The sequence below is a fragment of the Vanessa tameamea genome, chromosome 11 (genome assembly GCF_037043105.1).
Source record: "Vanessa tameamea isolate UH-Manoa-2023 chromosome 11, ilVanTame1 primary haplotype, whole genome shotgun sequence".
NCBI classification, from domain to species: domain Eukaryota; kingdom Metazoa; phylum Arthropoda; class Insecta; order Lepidoptera; family Nymphalidae; genus Vanessa; species Vanessa tameamea.
The window spans coordinates 9,645,508-9,671,792 of NC_087319.1; the positions used below are offsets into that span (position 1 = coordinate 9,645,508).

At 32.2% G+C, this 26,285-nt stretch overlaps 1 protein-coding gene across 1 annotated transcript in view; it reads left to right on the forward strand.

The window, feature by feature from the left end:
- Positions 1–2,268: 2,268 nt before the first annotated feature.
- The window catches only part of LOC113402546 (organic cation transporter protein-like), a 62,195-nt gene continuing 38,178 nt past the window's right edge, over positions 2,269–26,285 (forward strand). Inside the window, exon 1 of the mRNA XM_026642834.2 lies at positions 2,269–2,619. Coding sequence (XP_026498619.2) covers positions 2,538–2,619 — 82 coding nt within the window. The 5' untranslated portion in view covers positions 2,269–2,537. The remainder of the gene's footprint in view (positions 2,620–26,285) is intronic.

Consider the following 26,285-nt stretch of genomic DNA (forward strand, 5'->3'; position numbering starts at 1 on the left):
GGTGTGCTCAGCAAGGCAAGACAGTATTTCACGTCGGCCCATCGTCTAAGACTATACAAGACGCAAATTCGGCCTCACATGGAATACTGCTCTCACCTCTGGGCGGGTGCTCCCCAGTACCAGCTCCTTCCATTTAACCGTATCCAACGTAGAGCGGCTCGAATTATCGACGATCAAGCCCTTTCCGATCTGCTTGATCCTTTGTCTTTGCGTAGAGATGTTGGATCGCTCTGCATCTTCTACAGAATTTATCACGGGGAATGTTCCGAGGATTTGTTCGGATTAATCCCGGCTGCTGAATTTCACCTTCGGACATCTCGTCAAAATTCCAAATATCACCCGCACCACCTAGATGTCCGAAAATCCACAACAGCGCGATTTTTAAGACATTTTCTGCCTCGCACAACCACCCTGTGGAACCAGCTTTCGGCGACAGTTTTTCCGAACCGATACGACTTGGGCACCTTCAAGAGAAGAGCGTACTCTTTCCTGAAAGGCCGGCAACGCACCTGCACGCCCCCCGGTGTTGCAGATGTCCATGGGCGGTGGTAGTCACTTTCCATCAGATGAGCCTCCTGCTCGTTTGCAACCTATGACATAAAAAAAAAAAAACCGGCCTGGCGAACGGTGTAAAATAAATAAACATACAATCTTTGAATCGTCAGTGGCGCCTACATTTTAATGTTTAATAAGATAAATTATAATGCATTGAATTTTCAAACATTCCTTTTATCCCAAGTGACCCTTTTTTTTTTTTTTTCTCGCTGGAAAAACGCGTTACGCGCTTCCCCCACGTGATGGAAGGTGGGGGGGTGTGTGGGACTCCCCGGAGCCCTGGTCGCCGAGTGCGCCCAGGTACGCCGGGTTTACCCACTAAAAAACCAGCGGTACCCTCTCCGTCTTTCGGTGGGCGCCACGGGATCGCTTGCGCATGCTACCGTGACGAGATCCCAAGTGACCCACGCTGAGTCTAGCTGGCATATTTTTTAAATTATCTTTAGTACAAAAGCTGTAACTAAATTAAGTAACTAAACTTATCGTAAGATTTATAAATATTGGTTTCTACAATTAAATAATTATATAACAAAACTGTTTTCTTCAAATCCATACCCACAGTAAAAAGGTAACAATAAATTACATTTGGTATCAACGTATGAATTGTATGTACATTACTCTTAAGATTGTATTATATCACGTTTAATGTTACCGAAAATAGTAGCGACGTATATTTGTCTAATTAATACAATATATTTAATGTATTATTACACACGAAGATCCAATAAAAGCATCTAATTAAATACTCACCTTACCTTCCTAAATATTGTTTTCAACCAAAGCACAATTTTATTCATAATTACGATGTTTTTTACCATGTATCGAAGAATACCCATTGAAATAAGAGAAATATTTGTCGTGAACAATTTCATTATTACCAGTTCTTGAATTGCCTAAGGGTCCGTGAGCAGTTGCTAAAATCGCCTAATGAATAATCTGGCCCGACTTGAAGACAGTCGAGCTACGAGTGGAGTAAAGCACGGGGGCGGGATCAGTGAACAGTTAAATTTAGTGAAAAGGCCAGGTTGTTAATTGAATGGGCGTCTAAATTTGAATATTTACGAAAAAAATGCAAGGAAGCTAACCTTTGAGCCATGTGGAGAGTCATAAGTACTGATCCAGACATGCAGTCTTTAATTAGACGCATTCCTTCATTAAAAGCCTTGCTTAGAAGAGGTGTCTCAAACCGGCGTTTAAAATAAATGACTGTAGTTTTCAATCTCGTGTCAAGTACACGAGACTCATTAAAAATATTACAAACTTATCGTTTTATAACATAACATGATAAAAATAAAATACGCATTTTAGAAATAATCACCAGAATTTTCATTTAATCATCGTAATCTTTTAATATTCTTTTATAAAATGAAGAAGTAAAAATACTCGTCCTCTAAATATTTTAATTTCCTCATCGTATACGTGGTTCTATATGTTTGTAATAACAAGTCTTAAATAATGGTTTCGCTTTACAAATTGATCAATAAACATATTATAATAATTGACTAGACACAAGTATTTGATCGTAGGTATTACGAATAAACTTGTTTCCGCTTATCGAATAACAGTTTAACGAATCAATGTTTTGATTTTGTTTTCAATAAGGACTACATAAGTTGAGCCTTGAGATAAGAACAATTACAGTTGGTTATGTTCAAAATGAAGGCAAAAGTCGGTCTTGCTTAGGTTAGCGTTCCGTGAGGTATGAGTACCCTTGACCGTAGTCGGCGAGCTCAGTCGCCGCGCGGCTCTCTGTTGATATCCTCGTGTCAACTGTCACCCATTCCTGTCAAGTTAAGTCACCTAGTACTAAAGGAGTCTACCCTCTTATCAAAATTCAGTTCGAAGTCATGAGCTTCCGAAGCGACGACGCGGCCTGTTCTGTGCTTGCAACTAGTTTCATACGACACTGTGTGGTTTAAGAGGTGTAAACTAAAATAAAAATTAAGTTGTTCATACGGGACTGTTTTTAAAGTGTTAACAATATGAACGCACTACCTGAGCTGCAGGAGTTGCTGCAGAAACCAAACAGTTCATCGCTGCTCCGCGATGAAAGGAAGGCCTCAAGTACGTTTGAATTTCATTAGCATTTTTAAACTAAAATTTAAACTTGTGACATTTCAATAGTAATATCCGTTACGGTGATCTGTACGTCATAAATTATGAATAATAATAAGGAAGAAATTGTAACGACTAATGTGTTAAATTGTGTATGAGATATATTTTTTTGTATTTAAAAAAAACTACTAAAAGTTCACACTAATATTGCCCTTAATCAGTAAAATTATTTAGATACCTGTAATGTATATATTAGATTAACAATATGCTAAGGATAATAATTGCAACAAGTGATCCGAGAATCGAGTCTAAGCATAAATTTTACTAAAAAAACTAAAATAAGTTGTTTATAACGACACAACCAGTTTTAACGACATAAACAAGATCCATCCATGTAATACTTAAAATATTTTTACCAAACCTTTATTCTTTTTTAAGATTGTTTTTTGGCTACGAACCGAATTTATAATTACGCACACAATGCACCGAATTTATATTATCTCATAAAATATAAGTCAATAATATTTATTAATTAGAAAAGAAAATACGAGCATTCATTATAATGCCTTTGTTTCACAAATTGTTTTATCACAATTAGTTTGTACGTTCAATAACTCTGCTACTGTTTATCTTCGTTCATTGAATGTTTTAATATTATTTAAATAAAAAATTGTTATTTAATTATATTACAGACGAGCTACGGCTAATATAAATTATAATCACTTGCATTATATTTTAATTAAGTAATTACATTTATTAATTTTAAAATGTTAATAAGGACCACCCCGTTAGTATTCCCACGGTAAAAGTACTTGTATAAGAGTTAAATGCTAATCCAACAGTCATCGCTCGGCTGCCCTGCAGATATGCATATGCCAGATTTGCTCCAATACATGCAGGTTTCCTTTAGGTCTATTCAACATATAAAAAACAGGTTACATATCTTCTAGTACCATCCCAAACTTGATTAAAATCGACCCTTTATGCGTCTTCAATACATAAAATATATATATTTATGTAAACCACTTACACTAACTACATCGTGGCCTTTAAACAAACAAAAAAAAAATACACAAATACATGTAACATTTAAAAAGTTAACATATTCTAATTCTCAAAAAAAAAATCATTCATTCACTCATCCAATAACTCGCGGGTATATCATTTTTGTCAAGATCAGATTTTGTATTTATTTAAATTTATATGTAAACATCGTAAATTAAAAATTGAGAAAAAAAAAAAACAAAATAATATTTATTAAAATGGAAATATTAACTTTTCCTATAAACCAGTTTTAACGGATCTGCAAGGATTGTTGGCAGGAAGTAAAATTAAACATTCAGTTCAGTAATATTGATTCCGCGTACTCTATATGTTATAATTCATTTTGTATGTACATAACATATTAATGATTAAGAACAATTTATCACTCTTGCGAGCAATTATGAAGCACTAGTTGTCACCAGCGGCTTCGCGTGCCTGTTGGGGTCGCTAATGTTAGATACATTTTTTAGGGATAAAAAGTACCTATGTGATATTCCACAACATAATTTAACTCAGTGCCAACGTTCGTTGAAAATTTTAAATCCGTTCAACCGTTCTGGTGCGATAAGAAACATTCTTCCATCCTAACTTTTACCTTAATAATAATTTTAGTAAGATTTAGTTAGCAATGTACATATGTCTAAACTATCCTGTTGTACATTTATCAGATTTTATTTTGTATTTTTATAAGAAAATTCTCTTGCTAAAATTAATGGATCTATTTGGGCTGCAAAATACAATACATATTCATAATTTTTAGTATATTTTTTTAAATTAATAGTTTTTGTTGACGGATGTAAACTACGTGTCATATGACGTCATTGGACTAGAAAGAAAAGCCATATTTTTTATATTAAAACAAGTGAATTAGCCACCTTGACTCTACACACTAGCTTTGTAAACATCACTCCTTATACGATCTAAAACGAGATCACAACTCCTATGTCCTCTGTACCTGTAATCACGGTGGCTCATTGACCTTTCAAACACTAACACAAAACTATAAAAATATAAATAAATGGGTGATACCCATACAGAAGGGTCAACAAAAAATATTCCATTAGAAAAAAAGGACCTCACCCGACCTCTTTTCGCCCATAATTTGAATCCTATTTTATTATAAGTAAAGTTCGTCTTACCATGCTTAGTAATTTTATAAGAAGTATTTCTCGAATATTTGTTTTCTTAAAAAAATGTAAACAGAAACGATATATTATGTAGATGATTTTAAATAAACTCGTTTACAATTTTTGAGAATTAATGATTACATTCATGTTTCCCTTTTTTTTTGTCGTTTATATTTTGGATTTTATTTATGAGATGGAGGACAAGTGGACGGTCAAAATATTCAATGAGGTACTAAAACTCAAAAACTACTACCAAACGACTAACAACACTTAACTTAACTATTAATAAAACTTGTTATTTACAGATCAGCGATTTTGACACTGGAAAATATCAATAATTTATGTTAAATAGATTTTTTAATTAATAAAAAAATATATATTTTGTCGATGAAGGTTTTTTTATTACTCTAATGTCAAGGTAAACTTCCAGAGAGTAGTCAATTGCATACTAATAATTCTAGTCTGTGGATACGGTAAAACCACAAATAACGTCTAAAGAGATTTTTTATTATCAATTATTTTATATTTTATTATGTATTAATAAACATCTATATATAAATAGGTAAAGACTAAACAGTTCAGTAAATTTTCCCCTTTGTTTGTCAATCAATCTTTTTCTTTGAGAATAAGACTAATAATTCTAGAAGTTTTCTCAAACGCGCCAAGTTTGTGGACCCGATCTAAATATTTCTAAATAAAAAAGTATAAAAAAGTAACTTTCGGTCAAATCCAAAATTAACTATGATCGAATTTCTAGTACTAGGTTAACACTAGTATTAACTAATTTATCATGAATGTTGAACGAAATTTATCGCAATGACAATTTTAATTTATGAACAAGATTGCACATTTAAAATCTCCAATAAATGCCTAATTCGTATTGCATGTAAATTAAATAAATATTATACATCATACCTATTTTATTAAAAAGTCTTAGTAGGTAAGTTACAGAAGATCACGCACTGAAATATATCAAAATATGTTTATTATCAAAATTTCGCAGATTCCAATTGCCATGCAAAAAATTATTTTGTACAAAATAACGACGTTTTACTACCAATTAAAACGTATATTAAACATACTTACCTTATTCGAAGCCTAATTATATATATGAGATATGTCATCTCTTCCGTTCCATTTTTTATCTCTTTTCTCCTTTGTTTTATCCTTTTCTGTCCTTTTCTTTCAATTTTACCAACCCCACCACAGTGGCGCCATCTGAGTTAACAAGGTAATGGCGCTGACTTTGCTCGTCATTACGTCCGTTGTTTGCCACCAGGCAGAATTAAAGTATTAGGCTTCGAATAAGGTAAGTATGTTTAATATACGTTTTATTTGTAGGTAAAACGTCGTTATTAAACAACTGTACCGTTATTCGAAGCCTAATTATATATATGAGACGTGTTTGTTACCGCCTGGTGGTGGTGGTCGACGTAATGTGACTATAGAAAATAACATTAGTAAAAAGTTAAAGAAAATTTATATCACAAACAATACATTTTATTTTGAAAAAGGTATTAATGTAACAATAAAATTTAATAATCTTTATACTGAATGTATTATAAATTGCTTCTTAGCTCTTAACAGAATTAATAAACACAATAATATGATTTAATAATAACAATAATTAGCTCATATAACAGTCATGTTGTTACTGGCGTAAACAAATTCTGTATTGGGTGTTCTGAAACTCTTGTTTTAGGAAGAATTTGTCGGCAATAGAACCTCTTAAAAGCTTTTCTGATCTCCAATTGCCTCGAGCAAGAATATCTTCGATGGGGCTATTTTCGAGCCAACATTTGGAGGCTACAGGGGCTCTAAAAATAACAGCCGATGTAATGACACCAGCTTCTTTAAGGAGATTCTTGATCCAACCACCAATTATAGACCTAGTGGCAGGTCTAGGCTTATCACAGGTTGAAATAAACATATTTTCGCTATTAGAAGTTTTTCTTCTATCACGCCCAATCATGATTAAACGGTTAATACAATGAACAGGATCAAAATTTTTATTATCTTTATTAATATTTAATCTCCAACCCGACTGGCGATAATTAATGGAGTCTGTTTTTGAACCGAATGCTGGCCACAAAATAACATAATCATCTGATAAAACACAATCATTAGAATTATTTCGTAATAAAGTTAAATACATACGGACGGATACATATCCGTCTTCCAGAGTACAATAAAAGAATAGTAGCAGTAATTTTAGATATTTCATATAAACTCTGTTTTTGTGTCTAACATGGAGATATGATTGAAAACTATCTCAACATCCCAAATCGGTGGTTTTGGTGTCGACGGTTTTGATAGTGAAATGGATTTTAACATTCGTTTTACTAGCGGATGACTACTAAGACGCTCTGATGATTCCAAGTCGCATAAGGTTGATACAACGGCTTTATGTGACAATATTGTGCTATAAGAAAACTTTTCTTTATAATGTAGATCACATAAAAATCGTGCTAAATCCGATCCAGTAGGTTTGTTAACAATTACAGTATTATCCTTAGCCCATTTTACCCATCGTGACCATGCAGTTTTATAAGACTTTAGAGTCGAAGGATGCCAACTATCCATTAAAAGTTTTCTCTGTTCGGGTGACCATCCCTTTAATTGTTCATTTCACCCCCACATTTCCATACCTCCAGCACCATCTTCGATACATTCTGGGGAGGAAGGCCTGTCTATATGTTTATCAACAACTCCTATGTCCAAGGAGCTGAAATTTCTCGACTTTTTAGATCGGCCCTCCAAAATACCTTTTCCCATCTCGGTGCTACAATGAGGAATATACCCTGATATTGATGCATGTTGTAAAACTTTGGGTATCAAAAATGGTGGAGCCATGCCAACGGATAAGTTCATACTTAGGATAATGCATTGTGAAATTCCGCTTGATCGTCCCGGCAATCCAGTGAGCAGTATCTCTTTACTACGCGTGTGAGATTCGACGCAAACAGATCGATTACAGGAGTCCCCCATCGTGCAAACACAGGTGAAGTCACTTGAAGTAGAAAATGCCATTCCGGATGGGTACGTAATCGTGACAGTTGATTTGCCTCCGTGTTGTATATGCCGGGAATATGATGGATCGTCAGGCTTATTTCCCAATTGTGTAAAAGATGAAATATCTTGTACGTCAGATCCAGAAGGGTTTGGATTTCGTTCCGCCCTCGTTACGTAAGTATGCAACAGCGGTTTTGTTGTCGCATTGTAAATGAACAGATGCGTAACGAAGGCTCTGAGTATGGCTAGTAATTCTTTGTGATTGCAATGCAACTTCTCTTCCGTTTTCGACCACACACCGGACAGATTTACAGCCTTGGTCTGAAGCGTCGGTGACCATGTAATGGGTCGGATGAGGCTCGTGAATTACGAAGCAATCTCGAAGGTGCTGACGCCACCACTGAAGTTCTGCTAGTGATTCGTTGTTTAGTTTGAAATTCTTTACTTCCCATCTGAGATATGTTAATGCTAATTTTTGAAGCAGTCGATAATTTAGACTGCCCAGCGGAACAATGAAGCTGGCAAAATTCATTTGTCCAATAAGGCTTTGAATTTCTTTCATATTCGTTTTTGGTTTTCTTATTACATTGCTTATTGACGAATGTAATTTTACCTGTTTCTCTCTTGGAAGCATTTTCCGATTTTGCCATGGGTCCCATAGAATGCCTAAGTATTCTATAGTCTTTCTGGGAACCAAAACTGACTTTTCGTAATTTATCATCCATCCCAGGCACTCTAGAAAATTTATCGTTATTGTCACATGCTATTTCAAGGTTTACACGTCTCTGTTGGCAATTAAATAGTCGGCCAAGTATACTATATGACGTATCCCTTTTTGACGCAGAAATCGAGCCATCAGAGGTCATAATTGACCTCTTTAAACAATCTATCTAATTTCTTATCTTTGCTATGTCTTTTAGATTTATTCCGACGACGCCGTTTTGAATTTGAAGTATTACTTGAACTCTCACTACTCATCGAACTACTACTAGAAGATGATGAGCTCTAATCATCACGATGTTTCTCATGCCTTCTTTTTCGGCATGAATCTGATTTATTTATATCTGAATTTACTGGATTGATTGTCTCACTCATTTTAATCTAGAAAGAATTTATATTTATTTTTATAATGTATGACGGTATATTTAAAAATATTACGAACGGAAAAATCCGTTTAATTATTAATCATAAATACACTTAATAAAGACGTTTCTAACGGTATTTTTATTCAAAGTGAGTATTATAATATTCAAAGAAATTATTTCATAATAATAAATTAATTTTACTGTTGCATAGAACAAAATAGTTAATATTAAATGTTAGTACGTACCTCGGACGTAGTATGCACTACAATAATCACATTAACAATACTTCACACTTTTAAATTTCTCACTTTGGAACCTTATAGAACGAAAAACAACGACGTAATGACGAGCAAAGTCAGCGCCATTACCTTGTTAACTCAGATGGCGCCACTGTGGTGGGGTTGGTAAAATTGAAAGAAAAGGACAGAAAAGGATAAAACAAAGGAGAAAAGAGATAAAAAATGGAACGGAAGCGATGGCATATCTCATATATATAATTAGGCTTCGAATAACGGTACAGTTGTTTAATAACATTTTTCGACTTTAGCAGAAATGGTTTAAAGTTATGTAATGTTCTTTGTTTATGAATCATATTTTTCTGCCATAGGACTGGTATAATAAAACAATTTGTTACGTTCCGTAAATCTTATACAATACTTTGTATCAACAGTGTTATTGAATATTTATTAAATTAGTGGTAATATTTTATGTCTTAAATCTTCGGCCTATTCTCCTATAGAAGTTTCAACAGCTCCACTAAGTAATAAGGAGTCGTATTGTAATAATTAATCAAAATAGCCTTAAAGTACGAGACGTTATACTTATATAAAAGCCTTAAAGTACGGTTTTTGAGTAGTTTGCTGGGACCGAAGGTTGTTTGACGCGGCACTGTATTAACACAACGCAAAGTAATCATAAAAAGTTCAATAATTACTTAAGTACAAGAATTTTCTTTTTATATATGTATATATATATAGATATAGATAAATATAATGTATAAAAATTTAATTCGTACTGAACGAAGCGAAACAAAACAAAAACCAGCTCAAGAATGTAGATTATGCAAATAGTAAAAAAAAAGTAGTTTTATAATCTAATAAAACACAAATAATATAAAATAAATAAAACTTTAGAATAATAAATGTATAATTTTGCTTATTTATTCTCGGCTAGTATCTAAGCTTTTTTTATAATTTTAGGTTTTCGCTAAATATGTCAAAGCACGGCTTCACTTCAAACAGGCAAAATAATGCCGGGAAAATACTTTCGTACATTATGAGTCCTAACGGCGTAAAAAATAAATAGCCAAATTTATTGTTACAATATATTTACAATATACCATAACTTGTCATAAGATTGTTTATTCTTTATTCGAGAAACAAACAATACAATATTACGAAATAATAAATAATTATTAAATAACTCAAACAAATTACATTTCCACTAACAGCTAGTAAAAATAAGAATCGCAGTGAAAAAAACAATGAATTTTATGGGCTCTACATAGCCACAGTAAATTATTTCATTTTTAATAGAAATACTCTTGTTTTGACACAAAACTAAATTCCTATTGAGTGCTTCCGACTACAGTCGATTGACTACGAACTCATTAACTTGTCACTAATTAGCTCAAAGTGGATCACTCTGTCAGAATGATAGTCTGAACCACTTTTGATTACAGCATTAATATTAGAACTCTATGCCATTTATTACTTATTTGTTAATTAAAATTCACTTCGAACTAATATCGACGAAATTTAAATTCATGTAATAATAATGCCACTGAATGCGAAGAGCGCATGTCTGTCCCTAGTAGAAATCCTTGCAGGAGCAATGGACGTTTTCCGGATAAGATACTGATAATGATGATGATGATGGTGACTAATAATGTTCTTATTCAGTAAATTACTTTAAAAAGAATATTAAATTAGGGTAAACTAAATACAATTTAATATTTGCGTTATATTAATATAAAGAATTTCAAACATATAGCGGCCATTTTGTTTCGGCAAATTAAAAAGAGCCACTATCACAAGCTTTGACTATCATAAGTATCGATTTAATTGTTAAGCGCATATATATAAATTATTGAGCTCATTAGTACCTAAAGCAACCCAAGCATTTCATGAGAATTAACGTGAGATAGGCGATCTCAAATAATTAATTTCATAATCCAATCCACACTACCTCAACATCTGGCAATCTCTGACAACACTATTTTTAAGCCATCTTTCGTCGCACCACCCTGTCACCGGTGTTTATTCCAAATCAATATGACTAAGAAAAAGAGAAAAGAGTCTTTACATTCTTACATAGACCGGTGTCTGGATATCGTGATATCAAATGATTTCCAGTAAACGAATTAACTAGCGACTCCACGTAGGCACTATTAGTCGTTTGCTTGTAATACATGTCAAATAATAAGGCCGAGTTATATTACGGATATAATCAGTTTCGTTTCCGCGTCCTACGCTCATGCTGTCTTAAAAATGTAGAACACGAAAGCATGTTTCCGCATTTATTTATTTACGATTTTTCATATTCAATTTACTCAACGGATTACTATTAAAATGTTTTTATATAAGGTTAATAGGTATATTAGGTTAAGGAACTGCTGACAGTATAGTTATCCCCCCCCCCCTCTCTCTCTCTCTATTATTGATAATTGTAAAATTAAGAAAAGAGAAAAAATCATAGTTCCGTAAACATATATACGCTACCTAGGTACGCTTTAATGACGTAAAGAGTGAAAAATAATCTTTAAATACATATTTGACACAGCTTACAGTAACAAAATCTTTCTATACAGATTTAATATGAAATTATTCATATGATTTAATTATTTAACTATTTTTGCATTAACATTCTGTTTAATGAGGAAGGAAGGCTTACAAGCTTAACGCTATGACTAAGAAACTAAGCATTAACCGTAAATGTCAACAAACACCACAAATCTGTACCTATATTAATTTGCGAAGCAATAACTTTGTACCCCTTTTTTACCAAAAACATGCGGATGGAGGTGTATGAAATTTGGCATTATTAAAGTTTATGTGGAGAATGGAGTGCAGAAAATTATATATCTATAAAATATGCATTAGAAATACATTAATATAATAAAAAAGCATTACACACACTACGATACGTTTAATACACACACGTTTATCGACATATTTAATATGGAACATTCATTGTTTACGTTCATACTGCCAATGACAACACACGTCATGTCAAATATGAAAATCAATGACATTTGTTTAAAATTTGATTTTTTTATTGTAGTGGTGACAAGGTATTGTCCATTTGAGCCTCATTTTTCCTACGATTTTGTGAATCAAAGCATCTTCTATTTTATTAGCAATGAATTAAGGTAGAATTTCGACCAACGGGCGACCACAAGTAATATTAAATAGACATATTATGTACTTGTTTCATCTAAATTTAACGGGTGCCACAGATAGTTGGACTGACAAATGCACCACCTGTTGGTCAATGGTAACCAATGCCAATAGACATTGGGACTTTAAGATTAATCATTCCCCATATCTCCAATGTACCACCAAACTTGGGAACCAAGATGTTGTGTCCCTTGTGTGCTTTATCGCTCTCTCAATTACACTTCAAACCGAAACACAACAATACTAAATAATGCTGTTTAATAGTACGAGTGGTCCCTACCATAAAGTATGCCTCTAGTTACAAATTACAAACAAAATCTCGCAAATATTGTATCAAATGTTAAAAAAATTGAATAAAATAAAGAACCATTATTATTAGTATCTTGAAATCGTACGATCGAATTGTGTACTACCTATTAAAATATTCATATTAATTATCTTGTAACAAGAATAAAAAAATGTTGTTTCAAAGACTCGAATTGTTGTTATTGCTAGAAGCATTTTAAATATTTATCATAGTTGTCACGACAAATATATTTCCGGAGTTAAAATGTATTTTACAAATGAAGTCAAGTTTAATAGTAAGGTTACATAAAAGCGACCGGGTAAAAAAAGACTATACCTTAAGTATATTGAAGGTAACTTTATGTAATAAAACTGTGTTACTACGTGTTAAAATAAATTCAATTATAATCCATGCATAATTTGTCCATAATATTACCAAGCGAAACAATAATATTTCCGCAAAACAATTTAGGTCGTTCCTATATAATATGAGCTTATATAAAAGATCCAAGTTCCAGTGGATAGTATGCGTGAATCTTAGTCAGTGATCGTGACTTCAAATCCAGCTACGCCTTACTGAGTTTTTATGCACTTATTTTGTATTTATAATTCATCCTTCATTGGAACAGAGAATTAAAATTAAATAGTATCCTCTGTTACAATCTGATAATTATCATTAATTATAATTAATGTGTTCTCAAACCTCACCGAAACTTAGTACATAGTAACCACAATAACTCAACTTTTTAGAAATTTTAAACCAGTTTATTGTTTATAAATAGTTAAAGTTCTTAAACACCGTTTAAATTCTAGCATTCCTTGTAGTGCTTTAAATAAGTTCACCACACTATTTATACCAGTGTGAGTATACTTTAGTATTTAGTATACAAACACGTATTGAGAGTTATGTTTGTTGATCTTTGAGACTAAAACCATTATTGTATAACGTATTTATTGATTTCGTTATACGTCTTAACCAAAACTAAGATAAGTAATATATCCATTAAATATTGCACAGATTACCTCAAAGCCTTTCATGCAATTATAATCACTCTGTAGATTCACAAACAGTGAATTGAAATGAACACAATTTGCTCTTTGCTGGCATTTACACCATCACGAATAATAGGATAGTGTACGCCTGTAAAATTTACGTTACTCGTAATTTATTTTAGATCTTAGAGGGTCTGAATATTTATATTATATTGAAGTATAACTAAAGTAATTCAACCATCTGCGTGCATTTTAACCGATGATTTCGGGTTCAAACCCAGGCAGGCACCACTGAATTTTCATGTGCTTAATTTGTGTTTATAATTCATCTCGTGCCCGGCAGTGAAGGTGAAAACCTACATGTGTCTACATGTAGGTTTCCTCACGATGTTTTCCTATCTAATTCAATTTCCTATCTAATTTCAACGAAATTCTGCCACATGTGTATTCCACCAACCCGCATTGGAGCAGCGTGGTGGAATATGTTCCATACCTTCTCCTCAACGGGAGAGGAGGCCTTAGCCCAGCTGTGGGAAATTTACAGGCTGATTATGTTTATGTTATGAAGTATACTGTTCACTCAAATGTGGTATCGAAATATCTTGTCCCATTTGATTATATCAGATATTCGTTGTAAGATCGTCTTACTATACAAGTCAGTTCGGAAGTTGTATATCTTTATTATACGGGAAACAGCAGCCCGAAGTAGTTGCATTATAATAATGAAGGAAAGCCGAGTACACCTGTGTTTGCGAACGGAATTGGAAACTGTTATAGGTATGTCACGCGCAGTAGACAAGTCTATGTAAATGTAGACCGTCGTACCTGTAATCGGTCGGAACAAGATTATTATCAGGTCTATTAATGTGCTAAAGACTAATGCTAATATTTGGTTTATGTGTAAATGTAATTATTAATGACATTTAACAGCTATTAAAATATTTGAAATTCAAAATATGAGCAATTGGATACATAAACCGACGCGATAATCAGTGACGAGTAAACGCACTCGTTAGATAGATAGGGGAAAGCCATTTGAAGATGATTAGGAACCGTTAAGTTGATTTAACTAGTATGGCGCCAGTTATTTTTCAACAATTACGCGTTCTCTACTTATTAAATATTGATTTAAATAATTATCTATAAGGCGGATTACATATTAGATTTGATATGACAGATCCCCAAAAAGCATTTTCATCTCAATCCGGTGTAAATACTCAATAAGTAAAAAACAATCTATTATTTCGAATTATAAGCGTACGTACACTGTATATGCGATTGAATTCAGACTTCTGTTTATAAATCTAGCTTTAATATAATCTTTAGTGTAAAAACTACAATGGTAGTTTAGTAGTAGTAGTTTAGTATATAAACTACAGTCACAGTTCAATCTCAAACAATAACTATATTGTTTTAATTATTTGCATTAAATGAAGCTTTCTCGAATAGTACCTTTAAATAATATCGCGCAATATTTTCACACATATATTGCAAGACATAACAGGCATTCACTAGTATTATTAAATATATAATAAAAATAATAACTAGAAAAAATATTCTTATTCTAAATTTAAAAATAAAAACAATTGAATAATTTCAGATCGAAATTAAGTATTATAACAAGCGTAGAATTTCGCAAGACACTGCGGTCATAAACATGCGTCTTTTAGTCAATGTCTTAAAGTGATTGTACTTTGTTTTAGTTTATTACTTGTTCACGATGTACGTCTATTAGAAATAGACGTAATTTATTTTAAGTAGTTGGTCATCGTTTATAAAGGTTGCTCAACACTAATATTTTATTAATTTATTATAATAAGTGAAATTATATTTTTTTATTACAAAACAAAGAATCAGGAAGTAAATGACGCAATATCTAGTATGTACTACGTTTTAATTTAATTTCAATTTAAAAATGATATTAATAGACAACTCTTACTAAATAACATATTAGGATTTCCTTGGCATTCAAAACGCTAAACCAATCAACTAATTCAATTCAAATTTCAACGACAATTAAGTCCATGATAATCGTAGATCGAGTTTTTGTCTAAACGGATATTTAATAAATTGGTATTTATTGAACACAATAGATATTTTCAACTAAAGTTTTATTATCAAGTAATCAAGTTAGTTAAATTGACCTCTATTTCGTAATTATACGCCCTTGCTGGTTCGGTAACACGCCTTTCTGTTAAGGCATTAGCATTTATCCCTTTTATTATTTATGTCAATTCATGGTAATAAAATGATAATTAGTAATTAAATAAACTATTTCATCTATGCAATATTTTAAAAAAATGAATTAGATGTATTACCTTTATGTGGATGAGAAGCATCTATAGGCATACTTTGAGGTAAAGACTGAGTCTTATGCCGCGACGGGATACGGCATGACACTCTTTGCCATCGTTCTGTTTATTACCTTGTGATGCGTGACGTTTACTTTATATATACTTCTTTGATATATATCATTATAATAATAATAAAAAAATGACATCTATTTTATTAATGAAACTATTTAAATTGTTTTATATATATTTTACTTAAATTTTATCAAACATATTCGTTAATAGTTCTTTGTTATTCTTTCGGAATCCGCAAAGTATATACAATACATTAATAATATACATCCTAAAGCAGGGTATTAAATTCTATGTTTATATCTTGTGAGTGTTTTAAAACACATTTAAACTTATTATATAAATAAATCATTAATACACAAGTTACTCTAGACACTTAGACACATTATTCTAGACAAGATAAACTACAAACAAAATCAATAAATAATAGCTCTTTATTATTTATTGATGTTTTGTAGGGTTTTGAGTAATTGTATATATATTTATACTGGATACATGTAATTTGGAGACTACTAAAAAGAACTACTCGTAATTACTTAGCTTCCAGTTCTTCTCGGATCTACATTCCAAGCTGCCGTAGTTTAACATTTAGTTTCTACATTTTAATTGACGATTTAATAGGACTTGCTAAACCTCCTTATTTTGATTGGTTTTTTTATAAAGCCAGTCTTATTGGGGCTTTGTTCTCGTCCGTCTTAAGTTTTAAAAATAAAATAACGAATTTACCTTCTATTACAGTTAATGTTCGGAAAAAACGTTAAATATTAATTAATTAAATAGTTAAAATCCCATTATTTCTACGCTTAAAAGGATATTATTTTTTTTAATTAGGCGTTTGATATAATTCACCTTCTCATGACCTCTAAGTTCTTAAAACATTTTGTCATTTTAACTTTTATATCCGTGTAGGTATATGTCCAGTGACATTCACTATTACTTCACTGAGATTTAGATTAACTACGCTTTAAACTCGAAAAACTAAGATTTTCATAATTAAACTTTGTTTGAAATATTGTAAAATTAGCCTGCCTGTCAATGTCCCTCTGTATATTGGTGAATCTCAAAATAAAGTTAATTGTTTAAAATGAATAAGCTAATGATTTTTAAATAGAAACAAATAATATTATCCTTAAAGTTAAAATACCTCAACGTCATATAATAGTAGTATATCCATTCAATAACAAAACAAGTTTTATAGTTAGAAATCTTTTCCGCAAAATATTCGACGTCATCAATAAGCATTTCAAATATTTGCTTAACGAAGCGTTTAGATAAAACAAAAGTCGTTTTGCATCAGTTTAAAGTTTACACATTAGTCATGGGACGGCGAAATGTGCGTAAAATCAATGTCAGGGCGTGTCAAGGAACGCAGTACGAAAATTAAGCAATCCACACGTGAGGTATGTGAATAGATATCTTGTATTACTATTCCGTGCAGTTCTCTTAACAGGGTATCTTTATTTACACACATGTTACCCGCGAATAGCCTCTCGCGTGTTCTCCGTTACGAAGTTAAGATCGTATCTGCTTAAAAATACCTAATAGTCTTCATTATAACATGATATTTACTGAGGATAATATCGTCTTTCAAACCAGTATTTAATAATAAAATATTGATAAATTATACTTCTATGACACACAAGTCGACAATTAATGTTTGAATATTGGCTTCAATTTTGAGTATTGCTTAAAATATTTATGCATATACATAGGTATAATATTTTTTATAAATGGTTTTTTTTTATCATATAGGTAGGCGGACGGGCAAATCGGTCAACTGATGGTAAGTGGTCACCAAAGCCTCTAGACATCGGTGGTGTAAGAAATATCAACCATTCCTTACATCGCCAATGCATCACCAGCTTCGGGAACAAAGATGTTATGCCTGTAGTTCCAATGGCTCACTCACCTTTCAAAGCAGAACACAGCAATACTAAGTCTTGCTATTTGGTAGGAAATTTGATGTCGGTACCTACCTAGACAGTTTTACACAAAGCCGTATTAATTAAGTTTATGGGGTGATTAGTTTAACAATGCCGTATTTTTCTTTCAATAGTCAGATTAATGATGACAGAAAAAATGTTTTTAATAAACACTTGCTAAATAATAAGTAAGACGTAATTTTTTAAAAGGGTAACGGAAACAATATACCCTTGACCATGTAATTTACTTATAAATACATAATTTTCAGATAAATAATTCATCATCTTGAGACCCTGAATTGCGAACCGTGGACATCGATATCGCACTAGCAATTGAATGCAAATGCTGGCCTATTAAATCTGGGGCCATTTAGAGTTATAATTTGTAAGAAGAATTCTATTTAGTCATTCATTGCTGCACTGCCAAGGTTACTTTTTGGTTATATTGCAAAAGTATACATTAAATGTATATTTTATGTATATTGAAACTCTTTTTGGAGAATTAACACAGCCAGCAAAATATACAACACATAGAACGAGTAAGTTTTGATTTAACTACACACGTTGGGTTGTGCCTGGAGTATGTGATACTTCTTGATTCTAAATTTGAACCTAGCGCCAGTCAAAATACTGTCCTGAAATTTATACACATACATTTTGTCGGAGATCCATTTATATGGTTTTGTCTAGTATAATAAATAATGCAATACACTTAAAATTGCCATAAAAAAATTTACACTATATTTTATATTATTTATTTTACCCGATGTTTACATCTGCGGTAGTCTTGAGTAACTATCAAAATACTCGTATCACTAAATCTCATTCATCATTTTAAAATACAGTCTATCTTATTTTTATTTTTTTACAATTAAAGAATGAAATTTGTTTTTTAATTCCGTTCCAGTGTTTATATAATGTCACTTTTACTTAAAGAAAAAAAAACTTGTGTTGATAGTGGATATATTAACAATATCCGATAAGGGGGTCAAACATCAAACCTGCGACTTATACCAAGATAACGTTACGGTATTAAAGCTGTTATTTATTGTTATTTTTATTTAATACATTTTTTAAACGAGGACAACTTAATTAAATAAACTCAAATTGGATCATTTGAAGGTAATAAAATTATGAACGGTCACTTGACGGCATTGATTATAATAGTCATGCTACTTTTTTGTGTTAGGTACTTGGGTTATGTCAACATAATAATAATTATAATGATTAGGATTAGTAATTCTTTAATCTAGAATTTAATGACAGTAAGCAGACGCTACAGGTTTGATTCAAAACATAACATAAAATTGAATTGAATTTTGTAAAATAAAATGCAAAAAAATGCACTTAAATCCTCCGATCCGTATTGGAATAGCGGGGTGGAATAACCTCGAACCTTCTCCTTGAGTGAGGAGGAGACTTTTATCTTTTAAGTGGTAGTGCCACACTGCATACCTTCGGGTTGCAGCCAAATGGGCCGGCACGCCCGGGGAAGTACCAGTTTTTGCGCTCGCTACTGATCGGGGCAAGCGGAGCACGCATCATAAGGCAACCCCTACCACCCTCACTGTGGACTTCTGCAACATAAGAGGACTCAACTCCAACTTGAACGCCGTTCACTTTCACCTTGAGACGGCGAAGCCGGCCTTGCTCTTTCTTACCGAGACCCAGATACCCTCTCCTGCCGATACGACTTTTCTTTCCTACCTCGGGTATAAATTGGAACATTCCTTTATACCACGAGCTGGGGTGTGCATTTACGTCAGAGATGATATCTGCTCTCGACGCCTCGGCAGCCTTGAAAGGAAGGACCTATCGATTATCTGGCTGCGTGTAGATTGCGACGACCATCCGCGAATCTACGCGTGCCTTTATAGGTCCCATAGCGGTAATGCCGGAACCCACGGACTGGTCGAGCACGTCCAAATGGCTACAGATTCCGTGCTGCAGCAGATCCCATCCGCAGATATCGTAATTCTTGGCGATTTTAATGCCCACCATGACGAATGGCTTGGATCATGCACTACCGATCATGCGGGTAGATCTGTTCTCGACTTCGCTTTAGCATATGATTTGACACAACTGGTCACCTCGCCAACGCGAATACTAGACGTGGAGGATCATACACTTTCCCTGTTGGACCTTCTGCTCACTTCCCATCAGATTATCGTCGATCCCCCTTTGGGCTCGTCGACCACTGTCTCGTTCGGAGTACAGTGCCGGTTGCGCGGTACTCACGACCTCGTTTCGTGGGCTGCCGCCGCGTGTGGCACTACAAGCCAGCAGATTGGGATGGGATGCGGTCCTTCTTTGCATCCTACTAGTCGCACAACCACTTTGTGGAACCAGCTTTCGCCGGCGGTTTTTCAGAACCGATACGACTTGGAAACCTTCAAAAAAAGAGCGTACTCCTTCCTAAAAGGCCGGCAACCTGCAACCTTCCTGCTGTTGCAGATGTCCATGGGCGGTGGTAATCACTTTCCATCAGGTGAGCCTCCTGCTCGTTTGCCCTCTATAACATAAAAAAATCTCTATTTTTTATAAAAACACAGTGTACATTATATTTGTAAAACTGCTACTATGGGTAGTAAAGTTACTTTGATTTATAGTATAAATTTTAAATTTATTATTTATTTATTTATATCGGATGAAAACAACGTCAATTTTTACATACCTATATAAAAAACAAAAAAGTGCTGCCGTGATTCATTTTTTTAATCTTGGACACAAAGTTTTTGAATATCTGTTATTCGAGTTTTTGGCACCTTTCGCATGAAGAAGGCCGGCCATTGACTCTCCAAATGTATTGATATAGTAAGCTCTAACCAAAGAATACGCAAAATATTTATACTTTAAAGCTTGTCTTGTCCGCCCTGTAACTATAAACCATATTGTATGAGTAGACCGTATAGAGTAGATTAGACCTTGTAAGGTCCATCAATTATATGAGTTCTATTTACACACATCCAAAAAGTAAACAAACCAATGTAAAAATATGTAAGATCTTTAATATTATGCGTAAGTATGCTTGTTCCCTGACTGGCTAATAAACGAAATCAAACTATAAAATGTAAAGAACAGTTAGGGTATTCTGTAATAAGAAACTAGAAACTCAACGCAGAACACAAGCTTGAAATGTCAGAATGTGATATACAACATTTACTACAATAATAATTAAATTTATAGAATATCAAAATGGCGTATCACTGTAAGTCGGTTGTCAATATTTCACGAGTAATATACATACGAATGGTTTCTTACAGAATCACATTGTTGAGATGACTTATATTAAAAGTAACATAACTGTCAAGTTTCCTTTCAGTAGAAATTATAGTAATTTTAAATATTAGGAACCTTACGTAAATAATATTTACCTTCCGAATATTTAAATTACTATAATATCCTCACTTTCTCCCTAGGAAGTTGTATATTGTAAAACCCACTGACGTCGTATGTTAATTTAAAATAAACAACTTTTATATTCATAGATGATACTTATATTACGCAGTTATTCTATTTAATTTAAAATTATATATTTAGTTTTTATCTCACTCTAGTGAAAGCGTGACGTTTGATTGTATTTTAATATACTTGTTGATAAATTAATAAAGCTTTTGATTTTCACGTTAATACCACGCTCACGCTCTACATTCATGCTCCTTGATTTATTTTATAGCAAAGTTATGTATCCAGTGATAGGCAACTTTGCTATTATTTTTAGTATCGAAAGCAATAACTGTAAATATAAGTTACAATGAAAATGAAAATATAAGTATATATATATATTTTTTTTTATTATAATTTATGAGGCAAGTAAATAACTTTTTAAATTCTAAAATTATCTCTTAGCTAATAAGCTATTATCAGCAATTACTACTATTCCTTGAAATGCATTATATTTTTTTTTTTTACGGAAAAACATATTTTTATAAACCTTATTTTTGTTTTTAGCAAATTTAAAATGAAATTATAGCGATTGTTTATTATATAATTTGAACGTTATATGAGTAAGTAAGGGAATAAAATTTCCTTTAATGTATGGACGGAGTTATATTTACGGTTATATATGTAAGTAGATTTAGTAAAAGTTTAAGTCGATATGCCAAAGATTGGAAATTTCGACATGACGCTTTAAAAAATCATGTAATTACTTTCTTGATTTTTTTATTTCTTTTTCTTTATTACAAATTATTCTGTGGCCTATCTAAGAGATATCTTAACTAGTTAGTGTAATATATTACACTAACTGGTTGAGATATCTAAGGTTCATACTGTAAGTGTTTGTTGAATCTTACTACAACTCATCTTACGAGATATACTGATCATATATTATATGAAAATAACGCGCCGAAATGAAAAAAATATCCTCGGAATCACAAAAAAACATCTGAGGCAGTTGTAAAAAAAAACCGTGAAAAGTTATTTCGGAAATCTTACTTCATATTAAGAAATACATCAAAAGTAATTTAATAAACTTTTAAGTTCGAATTCGATTAAGATTAAAAATTATTTACTTCGATAAATAAATTACACGGTAAAACCCTTGGAAAAATATCGGTTGAACTCGTTTTTAAAATCAAGAAAACTTACAGATGCGAAATATGTGATAAGTGGGTTTTAACACAACATATGTAAATTATTATACACAAGTGGAAATCTCATTGTGATAGTCCAAAGGAGGATAATGTGATTCTGTCCACTGGTAAAGCCACTATACCACGTATGTTACTAGTGTTGTCTAGGTGTCACTATTTAATTCATTGACATTTGAATTAATTATAGTTTAAATAATATTTTAAATACGATTAAATATGTATGTGACGCCTGTAGAACTGGTGCATTGATCGTTAAATATACACATATTCATAATATATAACCAGAGATTTAACCGAGAGAATTCGAAGTTGGTAGTATTGTTGTATTCCATTTGAAAGGTGAATGTGCAAGTGTAACTACAGGCACAAGTGACAAAACACCTAGTTTCAAGATTGGTGGTGTACAATGTACAATGTAGGAAATGGTTATTCTTTTTTTTTTTTTACTTTGCCACATCCACGGGCTCACAGTTGCCCGTGCCTTTTTTTACATTTTATTTTTATAAACTGTGGCGTTATTTTATATTTTTACTGAACATCAGCAGATCTTCGCTGGACTTCGACCTTGTCGTCTTCTTGGAAGACGTGGCCCACACTGACATATTTTTTTTTTTTTTTTCAATTTATAATAATATATAAATAGTCCATAATAAATAATATATAATATATAAAAATACTGTATATGGTGATTTTTTTTTTTTATCCTAATTACTACAATCCAGCGGGCCCTACTCCGTGCTCGATCAGAGAGAGCACAGCCTCGGCGACTCTGATGTCGCGTTTATGTATAGAGAAATGGTTATTCTTACGCCGCAAATGTCTATGGCTGGTGGTCAATTACAATCTGGTGGCCAATTTGCTCGTCTCCCTAACTTCAGTATACCTGTGTCTGCTGCGAAGGCCACCTTTCCTCTCGTGAGGAAGGTTTTGGAACTAACTCCACCATGCTTTTTTAACGACAAGTACGAAATGAAATATTAACATTAATTTAATAAATGAAAGCTGCTTGCTTGGGCTTGGACCCGAAAATCAAACATCGGCTAAGATATTTGTTCTAATAATAAAGGCGCAGGCAAATCTTGTCACGAGATTCTGGGTTTAATTTCGGGGTCAGCCAATAAAAATGGCAAGGCTTTCTCTGTAGGAAAATTTAAAACAGTTTGAAATTGGGAGTTAACACTTTTTATACAATCATCCCATTCAATGAATATATCCAAGCTGATCCAACGCCTGAATTCTTTTCGGTCGAATTACGACAATGAGGGAATAGACTGTAATTGTGCAATATATTTTGTAATGTGTGGTACGCGCATAGCTAATATCCTCGTGAGTTATCGTCTCAGTTTATAACGATACTATTGATATTAAGATTATAAATATGTGTAACCAAAACAGATAAGAACATATATTTCTCAACTTAAGATTTTATAATTTTTGTCGAAAACCAAATTCCTTCTAATATATTTCTGATTCAAATCAAATAAAGTTTACTTTGTTAAGGTTGTATGAACCGGTTGAAGACATCACTTATTAATTTCCATCTATTATATTATATAGAGCCTACATGTCATTAAAAACAATAACATTTATATATATTCTAATTGATAATCAACAATTAATCCAGTTTTTTAGTCATCATTATAATGGCTTATGATAAATAAGTAGTAAAACGTCCAGGTATATACAATAAAAAAAAATATACAAATATATAAAACAAATTGTGTTAGAAGTCTTGTTAGTAAAATTAATGATTTACTAAAGATTTCTGCATATTATTTAAGTGACATATTCAAGTGTAATAACGGTATATCTCGTGACAGATGTCATAATTCTATATTTAAAAAAAAAATTTCAACTTAAACACCTGGTTTTAATTTTTTAATGACTAAACTAATAACGTGGATCATGAGGAATCATTATTCTTACTGTACTGTACTGTCTATGAGCAGTGGTGATTAATTACCATCAGGGAATAGGGACATATATACAGTATGGACAGACAAATGGCCACATTTACCAGTCTACCTATCTGTAATTTTACATATTCAGTTATAGAGAACTACATCATTATATATTTAGTTACATTATTAATATAACTTTGATAAATAATTATAAAATAAAATAAATATTTGAGCCTAGAAACAACCTCAATTAATTAAGTTGAACATCAATATACTGGTTCTGACTATTCTTGAAGATGTGCTAATCGTTAGTGGAGACATGGTTGGTATAATTCACTGGAGACAGGACTCTGTGCAAGCTGGCCTGAGTGAGTATTTGTTCACCCACTCATTACATATCCTATCGCCAAATAATTATATTTTTTTTATTAAATAATCTGATTTTAAAAGCAAGTGAGACGGCGTAATTACGTGCCTGATGGTATAAAATCTTAACATCCATGTTTCATGGCGCACCAACTGTGTGAAGATTTGTTACAAGATCAATAATTATATTATATATATTATATTGGCAATGTTCACAACATACTAATCAGGTGGAAAACTTGCACTTCTGCCTTTATTATAAATAAAATAATATAAGTTAAATTAAAAAAAAACTATTACCTAATTTGAAACAGAAAAGTAATTAAACATTTAAAAAAAGTTTATCTCAGCTTGTTTTATAATACTTTTTACTTAACACAAACTATTTTGCATAGCCTGAGGAGTAGCATAATAAAAAAATTTGAAACGCCTTAACATTTTTAGAAGCAAAGTTATTTATAAATTTTTGCTCTTAAATAATATAAGGAGTAAAACAACCTGTCTGGCTTTTAGGCAAAATAAAAGATCCTTACTTCCTTACAAATATTGTAAAGTTTGTATGTATGCATGTTTGTTACTCTTGCACGCAAAAACTACTGAATGGATTTTAATGAAAGTTCAGTAATACGGGGCATACATCAGAATAACACAGGCTATAATTTAAAAGATATTGTGTAAATAATACTTAACAACCAACTCATAAAACACAAGCAAAGCCGCGGGTGAAAACTAGTTTATAATATTCATAAAAAACTTATGAACTATTTACTGATCGTTTTGGTCTCCTTTCTCTTCTATTTGATAGATTATGAAAATAACGATAGTGCTCCGGGAATTTGTAAGTTATTATTTTTTAAGATTTTTTTACATACTTTAACATGATTAAGGAGTACATATTAAAGAATATTTCTACTTAATTTAATAAGAATATTACAGTGAAATATTGATCCAAAGCATATAACTGTGAGTTTTTTCCGAAATGTTGATATATGGTGCGTTGGGGTAAGATCGTACGGATCGTATTTTAGGATGATTCGAATTCGATTCGTCTTATTCAAGTTCTCCAGTCCACAGAAACAGTTTTATTAGATTGTATCGTCTGGCGAACAAATCAGTAAAAATATGTTGGAATCAGTCGTAAAGTCAATCGGTACAATGCACTTTAATATACAAACAGTCAATTAAAACATGAGATACTAGAAGAAAAACCGGCTTCACTCGGGTGAAATAAATAAAACTAAACAAATAAGTATGGTTTATCATTTACTTTTCGCATATTTTTTTTTTATAAACGTGATTGACAAACATCAATATTTTCTATTTAGGTGGTGAAAACTAACAATAATTATTATTTACACGACTTACGTAATACGACGTAAACGTCAAACATTGTCGCCCGTCGAACTGTCATGTCATTGAAATTCATGGATTTAATATAGCAATATCTCACTTATAAGCGAGATATTGCTATATTAAATGTAATAAAAAATAAATTTTTGATATATCTTGTCGACTAAAAATATATATATATTTTAATGATCTATAACCGCGGATAGGTTTCGATCAGGTCTATCGTAGACCCGT